General features: G+C 41.4%; 1 protein-coding gene across 4 annotated transcripts in view; it reads right to left on the minus strand.

The window, feature by feature from the left end:
• Positions 1-16,813, minus strand: part of Ros1 (ROS proto-oncogene 1, receptor tyrosine kinase) — a 131,582-nt gene that overhangs the window by 53,113 nt on the left and 61,656 nt on the right. For all 4 annotated transcript variants that reach the window (XM_087910994.1, XM_087910983.1, XM_087911003.1 and 1 more), the window contains 5 exons: positions 15,317-15,380; positions 14,785-14,987; positions 13,259-13,464; positions 11,762-12,045; positions 7,366-7,542 (listed from right to left, as the gene is read on the minus strand). In XM_087910994.1, the coding sequence (XP_087767120.1) occupies positions 7,366-7,542; positions 11,762-12,045; positions 13,259-13,464; positions 14,785-14,987; positions 15,317-15,380 (934 nt within the window). The remainder of the gene's footprint in view (positions 1-7,365; positions 7,543-11,761; positions 12,046-13,258; positions 13,465-14,784; positions 14,988-15,316; positions 15,381-16,813) is intronic.

Consider the following 16,813-nt stretch of genomic DNA (forward strand, 5'->3'; position numbering starts at 1 on the left):
TCAGGACAGACTCCAAAGCTACACAGAGGAATCCAGTTGAAAAAAAGAAAAGAAAGGAAGGAAGGAAGGAAGGAAGGAAGGAAGGAGGGAGGGAGGGAGGAGAGGGAGGGAGGGAGGGAAGAAAGGAAGGAAGGAAAGAAAGAAAGAAAGAAAGAAAGAAAGAAAGAAAGAAAGAAAGAAAGAAAGAAAGAAAAAAGAGTAAAACAAGAAAAAGAAAAAACAAAATAAACTAAAAAAACATGAAAGTAGAAAATAGAGGACGGGGTTGGGCCAGATGGCATGCTGGGTAAGGGTATTTGCTACAAACCTGACAGCCTGAGTTGGCTCCCCAGAACCCACAGTAGAAGAAGAGAAAAACTCCTAAAGATTGTTCTCTGACCTCCACATACCCACCCATGGCAAGCATATACTTGTATTTACATGTGTGTATACACACGCACGCACGTGCACACACACAGTCACACACACACACACAAATAGTAGCAAATAAATAAACTTTTTTAAAAATCATATTAACTAGTAGAAGGTGATGTAACAATAGGGGGTTGTGGTGGCACACACCAGTAGGATTTCCCTGGGAGGCAGAGACAGACAGATTTCTATGAGTTCAAGGACAGCCTGGTCTACAGATTTATTCCAGGATAAAAATATACAGAGAACCTGTCTCAAAAAGTAAAAGTAAAAATAAAAAAATAGAGGTTAAAATAAAGCCATGTAAAGATAAAAAATACAGAGAGAATCTTGATACTGTATGCTATTATGCTCTCCTTAAATTGTTTAAATGCTGAGAAAGAAACAACAGCTACTAAAAGATATTTTCTTATAAATGCTACAAAAGTCAAAAGGTATGTTACTTTGGAGAAGAGGTTTTGCTTTTGTTTCCACAGAAAACGAGAGGCTGTGAATTTATTCAGAGTTAAGAAAAATCAGCTTTGATCAAAGACCACCTAAGAAATCTCGACAGAAATAGATGGCCCAGTTGTCTGAGTTCTTCATCCAGAACAAGTTCAAGACTGCTGCCTAAGATGATCAAGACTCACAGGACTTGATAATAACTCTAAATTTTTTTAGGTTCCCATAAGATTATCAGCGCCCCCAACCAACTGGAAGTAGCCTAAAATACCACGCCCACATTCAAAAAAAATGGACTATGAATATTTTCCTTTGTTTAAAAAAAAGGGGGGAGTGGTGTGGGAGAATTGTCTGTATTCTGTCAATCATGTTTTAAGTAAACGCTGATTGGCCAGGCAGGAAGTATAGGCGGGAAAACCAGACAGGAAGTAGAAATGATACAAGGAGAACAGGAGAATTCTGGGAAGGAGGAAGTTCATTCCTCCCACTCCTGCCCAAATCACTAAAGCAGCAAGATGTGATCTGCCCCACTAAAAAAGGTACTGAGCCACATGGCTAACATATGATCAGAATAATGGGTTAATATAAGCTACAAGAACAAATAAGTAACCTGAGCTAATGGGCCCATCAGCTTTATAACTTATAGAGATCTCTATGTGAATTTTCTTTGGGGCTAAACAGCTGTGGGAACCGAACAGGAGAGAAACACAAACAAGCAGGCCCCTTCATGTTACAAGGTGATTAGGTGGAAGAAGAAGGCAAGATTAAGACTGGGAGAAGGAAATGGGTGTGATCAAAATATGTTATGCACATGTATGAAAATGCCACAAGGCAACCCATCATTATATACAATTAATATATGCTAATAAAAACATTAAAATAAAAATAGCTCTAGGTCAGTTTGGACTTCAAAATCCAAACAACTCAAATACTCCAAAAGGGAAGAACCAGGTCATAAAAACAGTTATATCAAGCAAAACCCAATATCCAGCAGTAAATCAACTCCTATAGCTCAGTCAAGGTCCAGCATCCAGGACTCACTCCTCCATCCAGTAGATCAACTCCTGCAGTTCAATGTCCAGTGTCCAGGACTCACTCACTCTTCTGGCTCCAAAGGGTTTGAAAAGCTCTGCCTCTCTGGCTCTACCATCCATAGCACACACACAGGGTCAGGCCAGCTCCATCCTACGTCTGCCTCCGTCCTTGGTGGTTTTACCAGCCCTGGCATCTCCAATACGCTAAAGTCTCCACACCTGCTAAGGCTGCACCTCTGCCAGCAGCATCCCTGGTCTCTCTGTGTTACATGGTACCATGCCTCAGCAGTTCGTGATCCCTTCAGTCCTGCAGTTCTCATGCCGCCAAATGCCAGTACTGCATGGAAGTCACACATTGCCAAGCTTGGTGGCAACTTGAGATGAATACAACTGGGCAACAGTTTCTGTGTGCTGACCCCAAGGAAATGCTCCCTAGATTTCATCTCTGTGAGACTGGTCTCTTGTTAGTCACGGTTGCCTATTCTGCACCAGCTGACTAGCATCCATTACCCTAGAAAAGCAAAGGCTTCTGTTCCACAGATTCTTAACTCAAGACTATCACACGATAGAGTCTTTGCTTCCCTTTGAAACTTCACAAAGCAGGCCTCCATCACCTGCACCTCTTATTAGGATTCAGGTGTTATTCTGGCCCGTGGCCCCCGTCAGCTGGCAGGATGCTTTGCCAGCACGCAGGCAAATACCTAGCTGACCTCAGAGTCTTACAGGTGCGCATGCTCTTGTCAGGCAAATACTTAGTCAGCCTGGGGGCCTTACACATCATTATGTCATGTGCTATGTGGGTACATCACGCATTGTGTGGATGTGTAAGGCTCTGTATGCATGCTTCTTTATAAGCAAGCTCTGCCTTTCCCTTGCTCTCTTACACACGAGTGGACTGTCATGAACCCACCTTTTATGTCTCTATCAATAAACTCCCATGTGGGTTTGTTGTATGCTGTGGTTCATTCTCACCTCTGCTAAACTACACCTCTCTGCCAGGGCAGTACAATAGGAGCTGAGCAGTCAATGGCCTTTTCTAGCCCAAATTCCAAAATACCCCAATAGTCCCCTCCAACAAAAGAAAAACATGGCCAATTGCATCAGAAACACATCTCACTCTCAGCTGCCAATTTCTGTGTTAGTCTGCTTCTCTGCTGCTGTGATATAACACTGGCCAAAAATAATTTGGAGCTAAAGGGGGGATTACCTCTGCTTCCACTTTGTCACTGACATTGGTCACTGAGGGAAGCCAGAGCAGGAAATGGAAACAGGAACCTGGAAGCAGGAACTTGAGCAGAGGCCATGGAAGAATGCTGCTTAATGGCTTGCTCATCATGGCTTACTCAGCCTGCTTTCTTATACAGTCCAGGACCACCTGCCCAAGGGAGGTATCACCCATAGTGGACTGGGCCCTATCACATCAATCATCAGTCAAGAAAATGCTCCCATAGACACATCCAAAAGCCAGTCTGATAGAGACAATTCCCCAGATCCCTTGAATTGAAGCTCCCTTCCCCCAGGTGACTCTGTGTCAAAATGACATAAACTAATCATCACATCATTGCGGCCACTAAAATTATGTTTCTGTCATATACAGCTGGCTATAATTTCCGATCTATTCACCTGGCAGGTACCATGTAAATGTCTTCTAAAATACAGCATCACTGTGCAACACGTCAAGCACTGCAAATGTGATTTTATCTGAAACCTAAACCACCTTACACAGTTCCATGGCCTGCTGTCTATCAGAGTTTGCAACACATCTCCTGTCTACTGTTCTATCTTGCCTTTTGACTATGCAAAGTTATACTTCACTCCGGTCACATTGCACTGTCTGCAAGCTATGGTGTTGTGGGAACTCCTTCAGCCAATAGCCTTTAAGATACCAGCCCACTTCAAGTGTGGTCTCATGTGCTATAAAGGCAGATAAAAAGCGTGTACAGCCCTCTTTGCTGTTGGACTCGGTTCCAGTTCCCAGCACACTCAGAGGAGTGCAGAACACTACCCTTACAGTGAGTTTATCCCCAAATAAATAAACCTTCGTTATACTCCATTCTGGGCTATTGTGAAACTCTTTGGTATGACTATACTGTGCTAGGTTGTCACGTGTCTATTCCCTGGTGCAGACTCCCTCCACAGTCTCAGATGACCTTCCCCATGCTTTATATCTCCTCGGAAGCCCTGTTTATGCCCTAATGCAGGTGAGAGCATTGTCTCAGACAGAGTCCCCACCATACACCCGTTTTCTTCCACCATGGCATTAGACACAGTTTGGGGTGAATGTTTTCTTTCTTATCCACCAGCAGAATGCAAATCTTCTGATTCAGACCAGCCTTGTCCCAGTGTTCCAGAAGGACGAGTTTTACTGCAATTTTTACTAATCAATATTTTCAAGCGATGAATGCATCCTTTGCATCTAAGAAACTTGAGAGAAATGTCTATGCACCAAATATTTGATCAAGCCCAGTCCCTCACTTCCTTGGGAAGGTGACTCCAGTTCTTTACAGAGATAATTACCTAGTTCACAAATATTTGCATACCGTTATAGCTCCTCACACTCCGCATTTCAAATAAATGTTGTAGATCATCAATCATAAGATGTAGGGAATGTTTATGGAAAATTATACTGGTGTGGTGGGTCTAGTTATGAATTCCAGAGCATTACAAAGACTGCTCAGTTAGACTCACACTCTGGATTCCTGGGACGTGTGAGTATAACTTTGAGGACACTGGAAGGATTTGGAGGAGGACAGTATCACTAATGTGACAGAATGGGCCACTCCAGTTACAAGATGCTGTTCACTTGTGTTGACGTCTGGTCTAGATGAAAAATGGGATACCCATATTAGGAAAAAATGAGTGAAAATTGCCTCAATAATTTATGTTACTTATTTTTATTCAAATAATATGGAAGGCATATTGAAATGTTGGAAATGTCATTTGGTACAGAAGGAAAGATTTCCTCTCTCTTTTCCTCCCTCCTTCCCCTCCTCCCTTCCATTCTTCCAGTTTTCAAATCCTATGATTTTTGAAGTCTCAGGAGCAAAGAAACTGGTAATTCCCTAAAATCTCCAGCAGATGGAGGTAAAGTCCCCTTCCCAAAAGGAACTGCAGTGTGGTAAAGACAGCTTTTCTTCCCAAGCTGATGACTGCATCTTATACTGTAATGAGTTTCTGTAATAAAAACTCATGCTACCCTTAGGACCTCTGCTGTTAGGAATGCATTGGAGCTGTTATTTAGCATCAAACAGGGATTTCATGTTGTTTTCCTAACCAGCATTATTTTCTAGTACTGTTTGGGGTTCACAGTGAAATTGATATAAAACTGGAAAGGCCTCTCACATATGTCCCAGTGCATGCATAGACTTTCCATTACCAATCATCAAAGCACCACCTGTTTGACAATCAATGCGCCTACAGGAACACAGAATTACCTAAAGGCCACAGCTTACATCAGGCTTCTCTGCCTGGCTGTCTATTTGATGAGTTAGAAAATGTCTTAGGATGTGAACCCACTCTAATAGTCTCACACAGAGTTATTGCACTGCCCTGAATGTACTGTGCGCTCCACCTCTTTATCCCTTCTTTCCTCCTCCCCTGGGCACCACTGATTTCACCACAGCCTGTCTCCGTTTATTTCTCAACTGTTGTGAAAAACCCTGACCCAAACCAACTTGGGAAAGAAAGGGTTTATTCAGCTTCGAAGTTACAGCACGTTGTTTGGGAATACCAAGTCAGAAACTGAAAGCAAAAACTCATCACGGGACATGGCTTTCTCTGGCTCCCTGTCCTGCTTGCTTGCTTCTCGCCAGACCCACCTGTCTAGGGATGGCACCACCTACAGGAGGTTGTGCCCACCTACAACAAACAGGGGTGACTACCGAGGGGAGCAGAGCGGATGTGGGGAGAAGCTGGGAAGCCTAGATGAAGGAGAAAGAGAAATCAGGAAATAGTATATGGGGTTGGAGCGGTACTGTTTTCAATAAAAGGAGAAAAAAAAAGAAATGCCCCATGGGCCAGTCTGGTGGAAATAATTCCTCAGAGGAAGCTCTCTCTTTCCAGGTGACTCCAGTTTGTGTCAAGTTGAAAAAAACTAACCACACAACCATGGCCGTGGTTTCTACATTTGGGGAACGTTATGCCAGCAGAATCATATAATAGGAGACCTGTTCAGTTTGGTTTCTTTTACTGCCTTCCATGCGTGTGTGTTCTCTCCACATCTTTTCATAACTTCACAGCTCCAAATATTTTACCTTTAGGTTTGTACTTCATTGTTAGCCAATTTTGTAATGATTATAAGGCTCTTTCCCCCAACATTATTTGTTATAAATATTACACTTTCAGCATTGTTTTACATTTGTCCCCCTGTCAAACCCTTGGCTATATTTATGAGGGTCTCTTTCCAAGGTCTCCAGTTGGGTTACGACTTATTTGTCTCTCAATGATAAATGGCCTAGATTGTGGTAACTTTGTGGAAGGTCTTCAGGTCAACTCATGCTTGTAACTTTATTCTTTCCCTTTGATATTATGTAAGCTTCTGTTGTGAATTTGTTTGTCAATGCCCATAGATTGTTTCCTGGATTCTGAGGAGACTGCTTTGAATCTATGTGTCAAACTGGGGAAAGTGAGATCTTAACTACATATTCATGAATGTGGACTCTCTGGCCAGTTATTTCACTTTTCTTCAGGCACTCCCAACCCACCAGAATTTTGTAGAATTTTTCATATAGGTCTTGTACATATTTTGTTAGACTTATATACAAGTATTTCATTGGGGAAATGATAATATATTATCATATACTGGGAGACTTTTGCCAGATCTTCCAGATTCTTTCTATCAGTGGTCATGTTGCCTGGAGAAGAACCCATTGTTATTTCTCTCTTCCCAGTCAATGTGCTCTTTATCTTCTATACAAGATGAAAGACAAGTGAAGTAGATATAAAACATACACACACATGTACAAGCACACACACACACATGAGCAATAAAATTGCCTGTTGCTATCATTGTGAACTAAGAAAGACATTCATTCATTTTTCCCTCGACTACTTGCTTCTCTGCCTCTCTTCCTTCATTATATTGGGCTGAGTTTCTGACCCAAGCCCTTTTCCTTCTTTCTAAACAGCTTCTTTTAATAGTCTTAAAAGTCCAGTCTACTTACCATATTGAATGCATAATACATAGTTCAAAAACACAACACTTGCCTTGAAAGACAGCGGAGGCTTTATGCAATGCTTTTGACATCACCCAAAGGTCTACAACAGACAGAAGAGATGAAGGACAGGAGGAGAGAACAGATCATGGAGTCCCACATCTAATGCTGCCTACTGCAGACCAAGCTGTGTGCATTTATGTTCCCGGGTAAACAGAAGGCATGCTGACAGAGTGTGGGGCAGAAGCAAGAGCCTAACACAGACACTGAAGAGACAGACAGCCTTGGAGAAGGAGATGAGCGTGTTGTCAGGACAACTCTGTTACCTGGAAAAGGCTGCAGAACTGAGCTGTAGGCCAAGATATGCTTGCTCCCAGGGGCCTTCACCTGGGAGACCACAGCCCCACTTCCCTTCTCTGCTTGATAAATCTGTGTGCTGTCCTTTATTGCAATGATCCAATACACAAATTCTCCGTCCACTGTTAAGCTAACAATTCTTTTTCCTGTTGATTCAAGCCAAAGAAAAAAAATTAAAGGATAAAGAAATCAAATGATGTAAAATTAGACATCTTAAGTTTTCCCCTCTAAATAATATATAAAGTTATTTTTTCTACAGGAAAACTGCTAACTTTTAAATATTACAATATGAAAGTGATTATTATATGGCATTTGGCTCACTAATGTTTCCTCATTTTGTTTCTGGACCGTCCCAGTGAAGTCAAAGTAAACACTGTCATTACCGGTTCTATTTGAATACACTGCTCACAGCCACAGGTTAATTAAGAGCAGAGTGAGTCTAAAAACCTGCCTCCGACATGATATACATTCCTACAAGTTAGCGAACACCCAAAAAATAACACAGACAATTGTCGTTGCTCTTGATTGTATACCAGGACCAGATAGTAAGATTCTGCTGTTGAAGACAACAGACACTTAGGTTAGGAAACATAGAGGAATCAAACCAGTGCCCTGTTGGCTAGCTCTCGTAGCACTGAAGGTGCTATGCAGGCCACTAGGGTTGAGGGAGAGCCTTTCATTGTATTGCCCAAGAGGGCACCCTGAACACTCTAATGCTACCACAGTGGCACAAAGGTTATGGGGTAATCAACCCTTTCTGAATGGATCTGCGGCCTGCTCCAGAGGAAGGAATCCATGCCTGGTACTGTTAACCTGCTCAAAGGCCACAGCCAGAAAGTCTTAGGTCTCTGCGAGTAAATGTCTTCCTTTGTGTGGGAGCCCACAGTGACTCTATCTCCATCTTGGCTTAAGGTCAGAGGTCAAGCTTGTCAAGGCCACATAACAAGATGTTTGACCAAAGGTGTGACTACTAGACATCTTGTTCCTCAAGACCAAATAACAGGATTTTTAACAAAGGGTGTGGTTACTAGATGTTTTGAGTATTAAGGAAGTGATTATACTTGTTTGTTCCTTGTAAAGACTTCCAACAGGTAAGGAAGTCTTTTGCCCTCCCCTTTACGCTTTGGGTATAAAAGGACGATGAAAACTAAATTAAAGGCCACTACAGTACTCACTGAGAACCTTCCTGACTCCTTCTTCTTTCGTCTCTTTCTTTTCTCAGTCCTCACTCCCCTTTTCTGGCATGTTTGACAGTTTGACTGGTTCCGACATCTTTGTTTTGCTAAATAGACGTGTTGTCAAACTGCTTCTAAATAAATTTCTGTTTATACCCATAGGTTAGTGCTTCCCACAGCCTTTGCCAGAGAAGTCTCTATATGCAGTAGGCAGCAGTTAATGCAGAGACTTTACCACTGTCAAAGTGGTAAGAATGAGTTAATATTGAACGCCCTAACACACACGCACACAAACACACACACACACACACACACACACACACACACACTCATTCACTCAACTCAGGAAACATCAAGTCTTGACAGAGGTTTCTGTCGCACCTGGTCCCTCAGCCATTCAGTCCCAAAGAAACACACAGAGGCCTCCATTAATTATAAACTGGTTGGCTTGTTAGCTCAGGCTTCTTATTAACTAACTCTTACTTCTTAAATTAACCCATAATTCTTGTCTGTCTTAGTCACATGGCTTGGTACCTTTTATCTTGCTTCCTCTGGGTCTGGGTGATGGCTACAGACTGAACCTTTCTTCTTCCCAGAATTCTCCTATTCTGGTCACCCTGCCTATACTTCCTGCCTGGGTACTGGCCAATCAGCATTTTATTAAACCAATACAAGCGACAAATCTTTACAGGGTCCAAGACCATTGTCCCACAGTAACCAAGAAAGAGGGACAAAAGGAACAAAAGAGCTGGAGGAAGAGGGCTGTGAAATGCAGTCTTCTGGCAATAACTTGAACACTGCATGTGCTCACTGAAGCTATGGCTGCTTACACAAGATCCAGCCTCCCAACAAGCAGCATTAGTTGGGCTCAGTAATTATGAAGGGAGGAGGAGGCTATTTTGGGGTGCCTTGGAGAGGTGGGAGGAGGGAGTTGAAGGGAGATATGATCAAAAAACATTGTTTAAACATACAAAATTATAATAAATGGGAAAAAGTAAATCTGTCTCTCTTACTTTAAATTAAACAGCATAAAACCATCAACAACAGATGGCACATACAAGACTCATGGCCTTGCTCAATATTTGCATCAATGGCTTGGAAGAAATGCATAACACCAAGCCTTATCATATTATAGATTATATATTATTTTTCACTTTCACGAATGGGTTTAGATATAGGCTTGAAATTCAAAACTATCACAACCACATCAAGAAAAAAAATGGTCATATAATGAAACAAAATTCCTAAATTCAAACTGAAAAATCAGTTTTATAAAGTCAACAGATGAAAGACATCTGGCTTAGCTATGTGTGCAGAACAAACTGTGGTCTTTTGATGTGGTAAGAACTGCAAATATATGATACTAGTTTCAAGTGCCATCATCCTTCGGTGTCTTCCAACTTTGTGATAGAGTGCATTTGGTCTGTAACCTGACCAGATAGGTTATAGTGGATGACAAGTGGCCTTCCAGTGACTCCCCTGTGTCTGTCATCATCACGCCATTGTGGCATTACAGATGTGTGTCACCATGCACTAGCAACCCAAACTCAGGTCTTCACAGTTTCAAGGAAAGCATTTCACTGATTGGTCAATGTGTCCAAACCTGCAATAATCCTTTTTTGTTTTGTGTATAGGTCTTAATATGTGTGTGTGTGTGAGAGAGAGTGTGTACATTCTCATGTATGTACATTGTATGTACATGATTCACTCAATATCCAAGGATTACCTTGAACTTCTTATCTTCTTTATTTTACCTCCTAAGTACCTCCTAAGTGCTTGAATTACAGATGTGTCAACAGGTTTACTTTTATGAAGTGCTGGCTTCATGTATGTATACATGAGCATGCACTTATGTGTATATGTAGAGGCCCAGGCTCAATTCACTATGGGTTTTCTTCTAGTAACTAGCTGATCTCTAGGTTAATCAAATTTTCAATGAGGATTAAGATTATAGTTTGTTTGTTCTTTTGGATTGGTTTGGTTTGGTTTGGTGTTGTTGGTGCTGTTTTTAGACGGGGTCTTTCTATGTAGCCCTGGCTGTTCTGGAAGTTACAATATAGGCCAAGCTGGCCTTGAACTCACAGAGATCTGCCTGCCTCTGCCTCCCAAGCACTGGAGTTAAAAGCATGTGCCACCATGCCAAGATAAGATTATAATTTTAATTGGTAGTTGTGGGATAAAATTTTATAAACCCAGAGTTTATCACTTCTGTTAGACTGGAGGGGATTGTCCTGTCTCCACCTCCCCACTGCTTGGATTACAGGTGTGCATCAACATCTACTTTTTAAGTGGGTACTAGTGATTCAAACTCTGGTCCTTGTTTTTCTACAGCAAGCTCTTTACTAACTGTGCCATCTCCCCTTCCCTTGAAAGTTCTTTCTAATGGATGGGAAGAACTGCTGTAATAAATGAGGATACACATGCTGGGATATAGCTCAGCTGAGACTGCCTAGCACACACCACTGGGTTTAATAGCCAGCACTTCATAAAACTAAACCTGGTGACACACATCTGAAATCCAAGCATTTAGGAGGTAAAAGAAAGAAGAACAGAAGTGTAGGGCCCTGTCTTCCCTGTTCCTCGAGGCCAAAACACAGGATGCAAGAATTGTTTACACTAACCAGCTCAGCTTCCCCTGCTCATTCTGCCAGGGGAATTAGTTCTAAGTCTTGTTTCTGTCATTGCTATGATAATTTCACCTGCTAAGAAGGTCCTCACAGGCGCCCTAAATCTCCTCCCACCTGTCTGTCAGGGTTCCCAGCTCGATACCCCCTGCATGGAGGCTCAGGCTGCTGGTGCCAAGCGGTCAACACCCCTCTTCTCACTTCCAGGTGGGAGGGGGCTCTCGTCCTCTTGCCTCCAAGTATATAAGCCTACTTGTGCTGAATAAAGATTGACATTTACCCTTTGGGCAAATGATCCGATCTCTGTGTGTGTGTGTGTGTGTGTGTGTGTGTGTGTGTGTGTGTCTGCTCAACTCCTAGGATATTGATCCAGACTCCTGACGGCCTGGTACAGGAAGCGCGCCCTGTGCCAGGAGAGTGAGGTTTCACAGAAAAGTGCCGAGCACAGAAGTTCAAGGGCATCCTTGGCTATCGAGTACATTTTTGGCCACCCTGGGATACTTGAAACCTATTTTTAAAAGAGGAAACCTATTTTTAAAAGATATATGCATGCATCAGCACATTACCAAGGATGGCAGGCACCATAGTGATTTTCCAGCATTGACATCCTTCCAGATCCATGGCCCAGATCTCTTGCCCTTTGGTAAAGTATATCCGTGGTCTGTTTGGGTCAGAGGTATCAACAGTCATTGCTCCACCTAACTCAGATTCCATCACATTACAAGAACATTGGCTCCTTCCACTTGGGTTTGAGGCCTTGGGTTGTAGAACGTGGTGCAACGTGTGATTGCTAATACTGCAGTAGAACATCCGATGGCCCAGATCTGAAACTTCTGTCCAATACAAGCGACTGTAAGGAAGGGGTGGGGGAAGAAATCCCTTTAATTTAATGAGGAAAATATGTCACTTCAAATAGGAGTTAGCAATGAAGATTTCACATATAATGAGAGGACAGATGAAACCTTGGCAGTAAACATGTCCAAATATAAAATAACTTCCTTCTGAGATGGAAGAGGTCACAAGAAGTTCAACTCAATGTTGCCCAATGTTTTGTTTTTTTTTTTAATAGCATATTACAGCCAAAGCGCTGGGCTCTATAGACCTTGAACTCGTGGTCTGAGCACCTTCAGTGGCCATCAATGGCTATAAATTCTAAATATATTTTCATATTTTTCCACCCTCTTCCCATTTCTGTTTTTTAAGGGCAATAAGCAACCTAGTTTTCAAAACGGTCTATTTCCATGCTTATGGCACAAATAAAAATATCCTCTCCAAGCTAGGAAATTGGTACTCAGTTGCTGAATGGAGGTCCTAAGACTACATTATAGAGATAGAAATTTTATGAAGATGGATGGACCTAGAAGAGCTTTAGCTCAACCACAGCTGCTGGCCACCTGTGCTGTCCATCTGGCCACCTGTGCTGTCTTTGTCTCCATCTACTTCCTGCTTTTATCACCTGCAGCTGTTATAAAATTCACTGATTAAAAATTTGCTATGGCTTTCCTTCTGGCAATTAGCCCATCTGCAGGCTAGTCAAATTTTCAACATGCATTACAATTATAATCTTAATTGTTGGTTTGGGATATTTATGTTTATGGGATATTTATATTTAAGTTTATGGAGCCTCCATGAGAATTCTATCTCTGAGCCTTGTTTCTTACTCTCATTTTCTAGATTTTGAGTTGGGGGAGGTGTTACTAAATCACTGTGGTTGGCCTTGAACCCACAATGTTCCTGCCTCTGACTTCTGAGTAATGGGGATGACACATATGGATTACCAAACTTGGCTCAGAATTATTTATAGTAAATTAATATATCTCCCAACCATGCAACCCCAGTGCCTGAGAGCTGAGATAGGAACAATAGGAGGGAATTCAGGTCATCAGTGGCTACATAGCCAGCTCGATGTCAGAATAAGTTACATAACACGCTCTTACAAAACTAAAAGAAAAGTTAACCATGAGCCTTAAAGCATCTTATTTCCCCTTTATTAGCTTCTAATAGTAAACAAAGATATCACATCAATATATATATCTATTTCATCATAATAAAGATATTCATACCTTAAAAGGGGATATACGGCGAAAGAAATTATTGCTGAACGCCTTTTGCAAATCTTCAGCTCCCTAGGAGATTTCACCTTGTATTCAAGATCAATTCTGAATATCTGTGTTCCATCTTGAGATGCTTTCAATGCAAAGTAGAGGTGCCTTGCAATCCAGTCCACTGCAATAACTGCAACATCAGAAACCAGAGCATCCTGGAAAAGCTGAACACGGGGTAGAGAGTAGAGGGCACAGCTAAGAAGAGCGCTGATCCTTTCCATTTGGAGATTCCTGTGGCCATTCATACTACTGTGCATTGAACTGCTCTGGAACCTCCAGCCTCGCTCCTCCGGCTCTGCGACAACAGTAACTCAAGCCGTCTTCTCACATTGTGTATTCATTTAGCTTATTTCAGCCGCTTGGTCTGATCTGCAGAGCAGGGCTAAAACTCCTCATCTTCAGACATGATGATCCATTCAGTTAGGGACTCAAATGCCAAACTATCTTTTGAATGCTTCCATGTGAGTTACTCCAAAAATAAGAACCAATCACCCCTTTTTCTCTTGCGCATCACATTGTTAAGAATGTCCACTATTAACCCCAGGAGTCATTCTGCTTGTATGTGGATCCCCTTTCATTTTCTTCTCAAATCACTACATGGGGAGCTAGTCTCTGAAGATCCCTCCCCAGCTTAGCATCTCCTTTCTCATTTCATTGACTGTCACCTAACAATTTCTGTGACTTCCACTGCTGAAAAATAGAGCATTCTAAAGCATAATTTGAAGTTGGAAGTCACAGTGCACATCTGCAAGGCCAGTACTGCACAGGTGGAAGGAAGAGAACCAGGAGGTCAGTGTTAGCCTAGGTCGCACAGTTAATTTGAGGCTCAGTCTGTGCTATGCAAGACTCTATCTTAAGAAAGGAAGAAAGAAAGAAAGAGAGAGAGAGAAAGAAAGAGGGAGAGAAAGAAAGAAAGAGGGAGGGGAGGAGGGAGGGAGGAGGGGGAGGAGGGAGGGAGAGAGAGAGAAGGAGGGAGGGAGAGAGAGAGAAGGAGGGAGGGAGCGAGGCAGGGAGAGAGAGAGAAAGAGAAAGAGAGAGGAAGGAAGGAAGGAAGGAAGGAAGGAAGGAAGGAAGGAAGGAAAGAAGGAAGGAAGGAAGGAAAGAAGGGAAAGGAAAGAAGTGAAAGGGAAAGGGAAAGGGAAGGGGAAGGGGAAGGGAAGGGAAGGGAAGGGAAGGGAAGGGAAGGGAAGGGAAGGGAAGGGAAGGGAAAGGAAGGGAAAGGAAGGAAAAAGGAAAGGAAAGGAAAGGAAAGGAAAGGAAAGGAAAGGAAAGGAAAGGAAAGGAAAGGAAAGGAAAGGAAAGGAAAGGAAAGGAAAGGAAAGGAAAGGAAAGGAAAACACGTGCACAAACCTATTCTGTATTTATGGGTAACTAAATGGCCACACATTTACTACTATTTCAATCATTCTCATCTTAAAGGCTCACCCACTGGCCAATCATCTTAATTACATCCTTCACATCAAAAGAATCTCAAAAGGAAATACCTTGGAGCTGGAATGTTTGTGCAAATTCAGAAGGAAGAGTGAGTCTCCTTGCACAAAATACCCCATTTCATCATCTGCAGTGTACCCCACAGTGCTGACATCTCCCTTGGTAGAAAATGTCCACGCAACTTGATTTTGATCCATATCTAGAAACACGATCTTATTGCCAAGAAGAGATATGAGATATGGAAATGGTTTGATTTCTGCAAATGAAAAATAATTTTTTATTAGACAATGCCCATGAGAAACAAGCTTCAGGTCATGAGAAATCAGCTGTGCTGAAATCCATGGGCCACTTCAGATTCATCTTAACGCATCAGGCTCGATGAAGACTCTCAGGCCCTCTGAGTCTGAGTTTCTTCAAACTACTTTAACATGAATATATATATATATATATATATATATATATATATACATATATATATATATTCTATCTTAACTTTTAATCAGAGCTGCTGTTCCTTTTCTTAAACATACCAACAAAAATGCATACTTTCCAACCATTATTTACAGATTTTTAGGTAAGAAATACCTGATGTTTTAGACATCACTGTATCAGAAAATGGTCCTGGCCCTTTGGATGTGAAGACACGAACCTAAAGAATAAAGAAAGGAAGAAATTTTTTTAAATGTATAGGTGTTCTCAGTAGCAGTAGACTCAGAGACTGATAATTATGAAATAGTCATTGTATACACCTAATATGCATTATAGTTTAAAAGCATTGTTTACATCTAAGTATATTGTAATAAATAACTAAAGAGGAAAATATTGACCTGTACCCACAGTTGGTTTTCTACCTAAAAAAGGATAAAGAATAATAAATGTCTCCATTGCTTGGGAAAGGTCTGGGGACTTCTTGAGTAACCCAGATACCATGGATGTGCGGATTAATTTGATTGTGTCGATAATTACCCAATATGTGTTCAACTAATCACTAATTATTATACCTGAAACACAAACAATCTTTACTCATCAATTAAATATTTTTAAATAAATAAAAAGTCATCAACTATTTCCAAGATCAGGTTATATAAAATAGTTAACAAATATAAAACTATAAAAATTATGGTAAGTTACATATACTCGACTTTCTAACAGGAGGTTTAGAAGGAGAAAATAATCAAGTTTCCTTATACTTAAAAGTAAGTATGCATTTCACATACATTCTCTTGGGGTCCTCCCAGCTCCTTAGGAGTGGAAGCTGGATCAGGAGTATGTGGAAGCTCACAGGGCACACAAGTGGGCACACAAGTAAAGCGATGACATGTGTATCCTCCTGAGACGTGTCTGTCTTCCCTTTCACTGTGCCATGCTACATCCTAACAGGAAAGCTTTTATTTTAACTTTAACGTACTTTATTGTATAATAAATCATTTCCATTTCCAAACTTTGTATTTGTAAAATTGCCTACAAAGAAAATCAGCACGTAAGATAATGGCCTCAAAGTACAAGATCCAAAGTACTCTATTAAGAAAGCACCAGAGAGTAGGTTGTTTATTTTGGACTTTTTTTTTTTGATTTGGGGTTTGGGTTTTGTTGTTGTTGTTGTTGTATTTTGTTCTTGTTGGTATTTTTCTGAGACAATATTTCTCTGTATATCCCTGGATGTCCTGGAACTCAATCTGTAGGCCAGGCTGGGCTTGAACTCAAAAATCCACATGTCTCTGCCTTCCAAGTGCTGGGATTAAAGACACGTGCTACCACTGCCCAGCATTTTTAGTTATTTATTTATTTTATTGTGTTTTAGTTATGTGTATGTGCATGTATCACATGCATATGTGGTGCCCTTGGAGATTAAAAGATGGCATTGGATCCCATGAAACCACCTTGTAGTTGGTAGGAATTGAATGAGGGTCCTCTGCAAGAGCAACAAGTGCTTTTAACTGCTGAGCCATCTCTTCAGTCCCGCACCAAATTGTTTTCTTATATCTCTAACACTAAATGTATTGTACTATGTTACATAGTAATGTCTGTGTATGCATTTATTAATTCATGCAATCTTTACTTCTGAATGAGACTGTGTTAAAG

Source organism: Myodes glareolus, chromosome 1, assembly GCF_982192425.1.
Source record: "Myodes glareolus chromosome 1, mMyoGla1.1, whole genome shotgun sequence".
Classification (NCBI taxonomy): Eukaryota; Metazoa; Chordata; class Mammalia; order Rodentia; family Cricetidae; genus Myodes; species Myodes glareolus.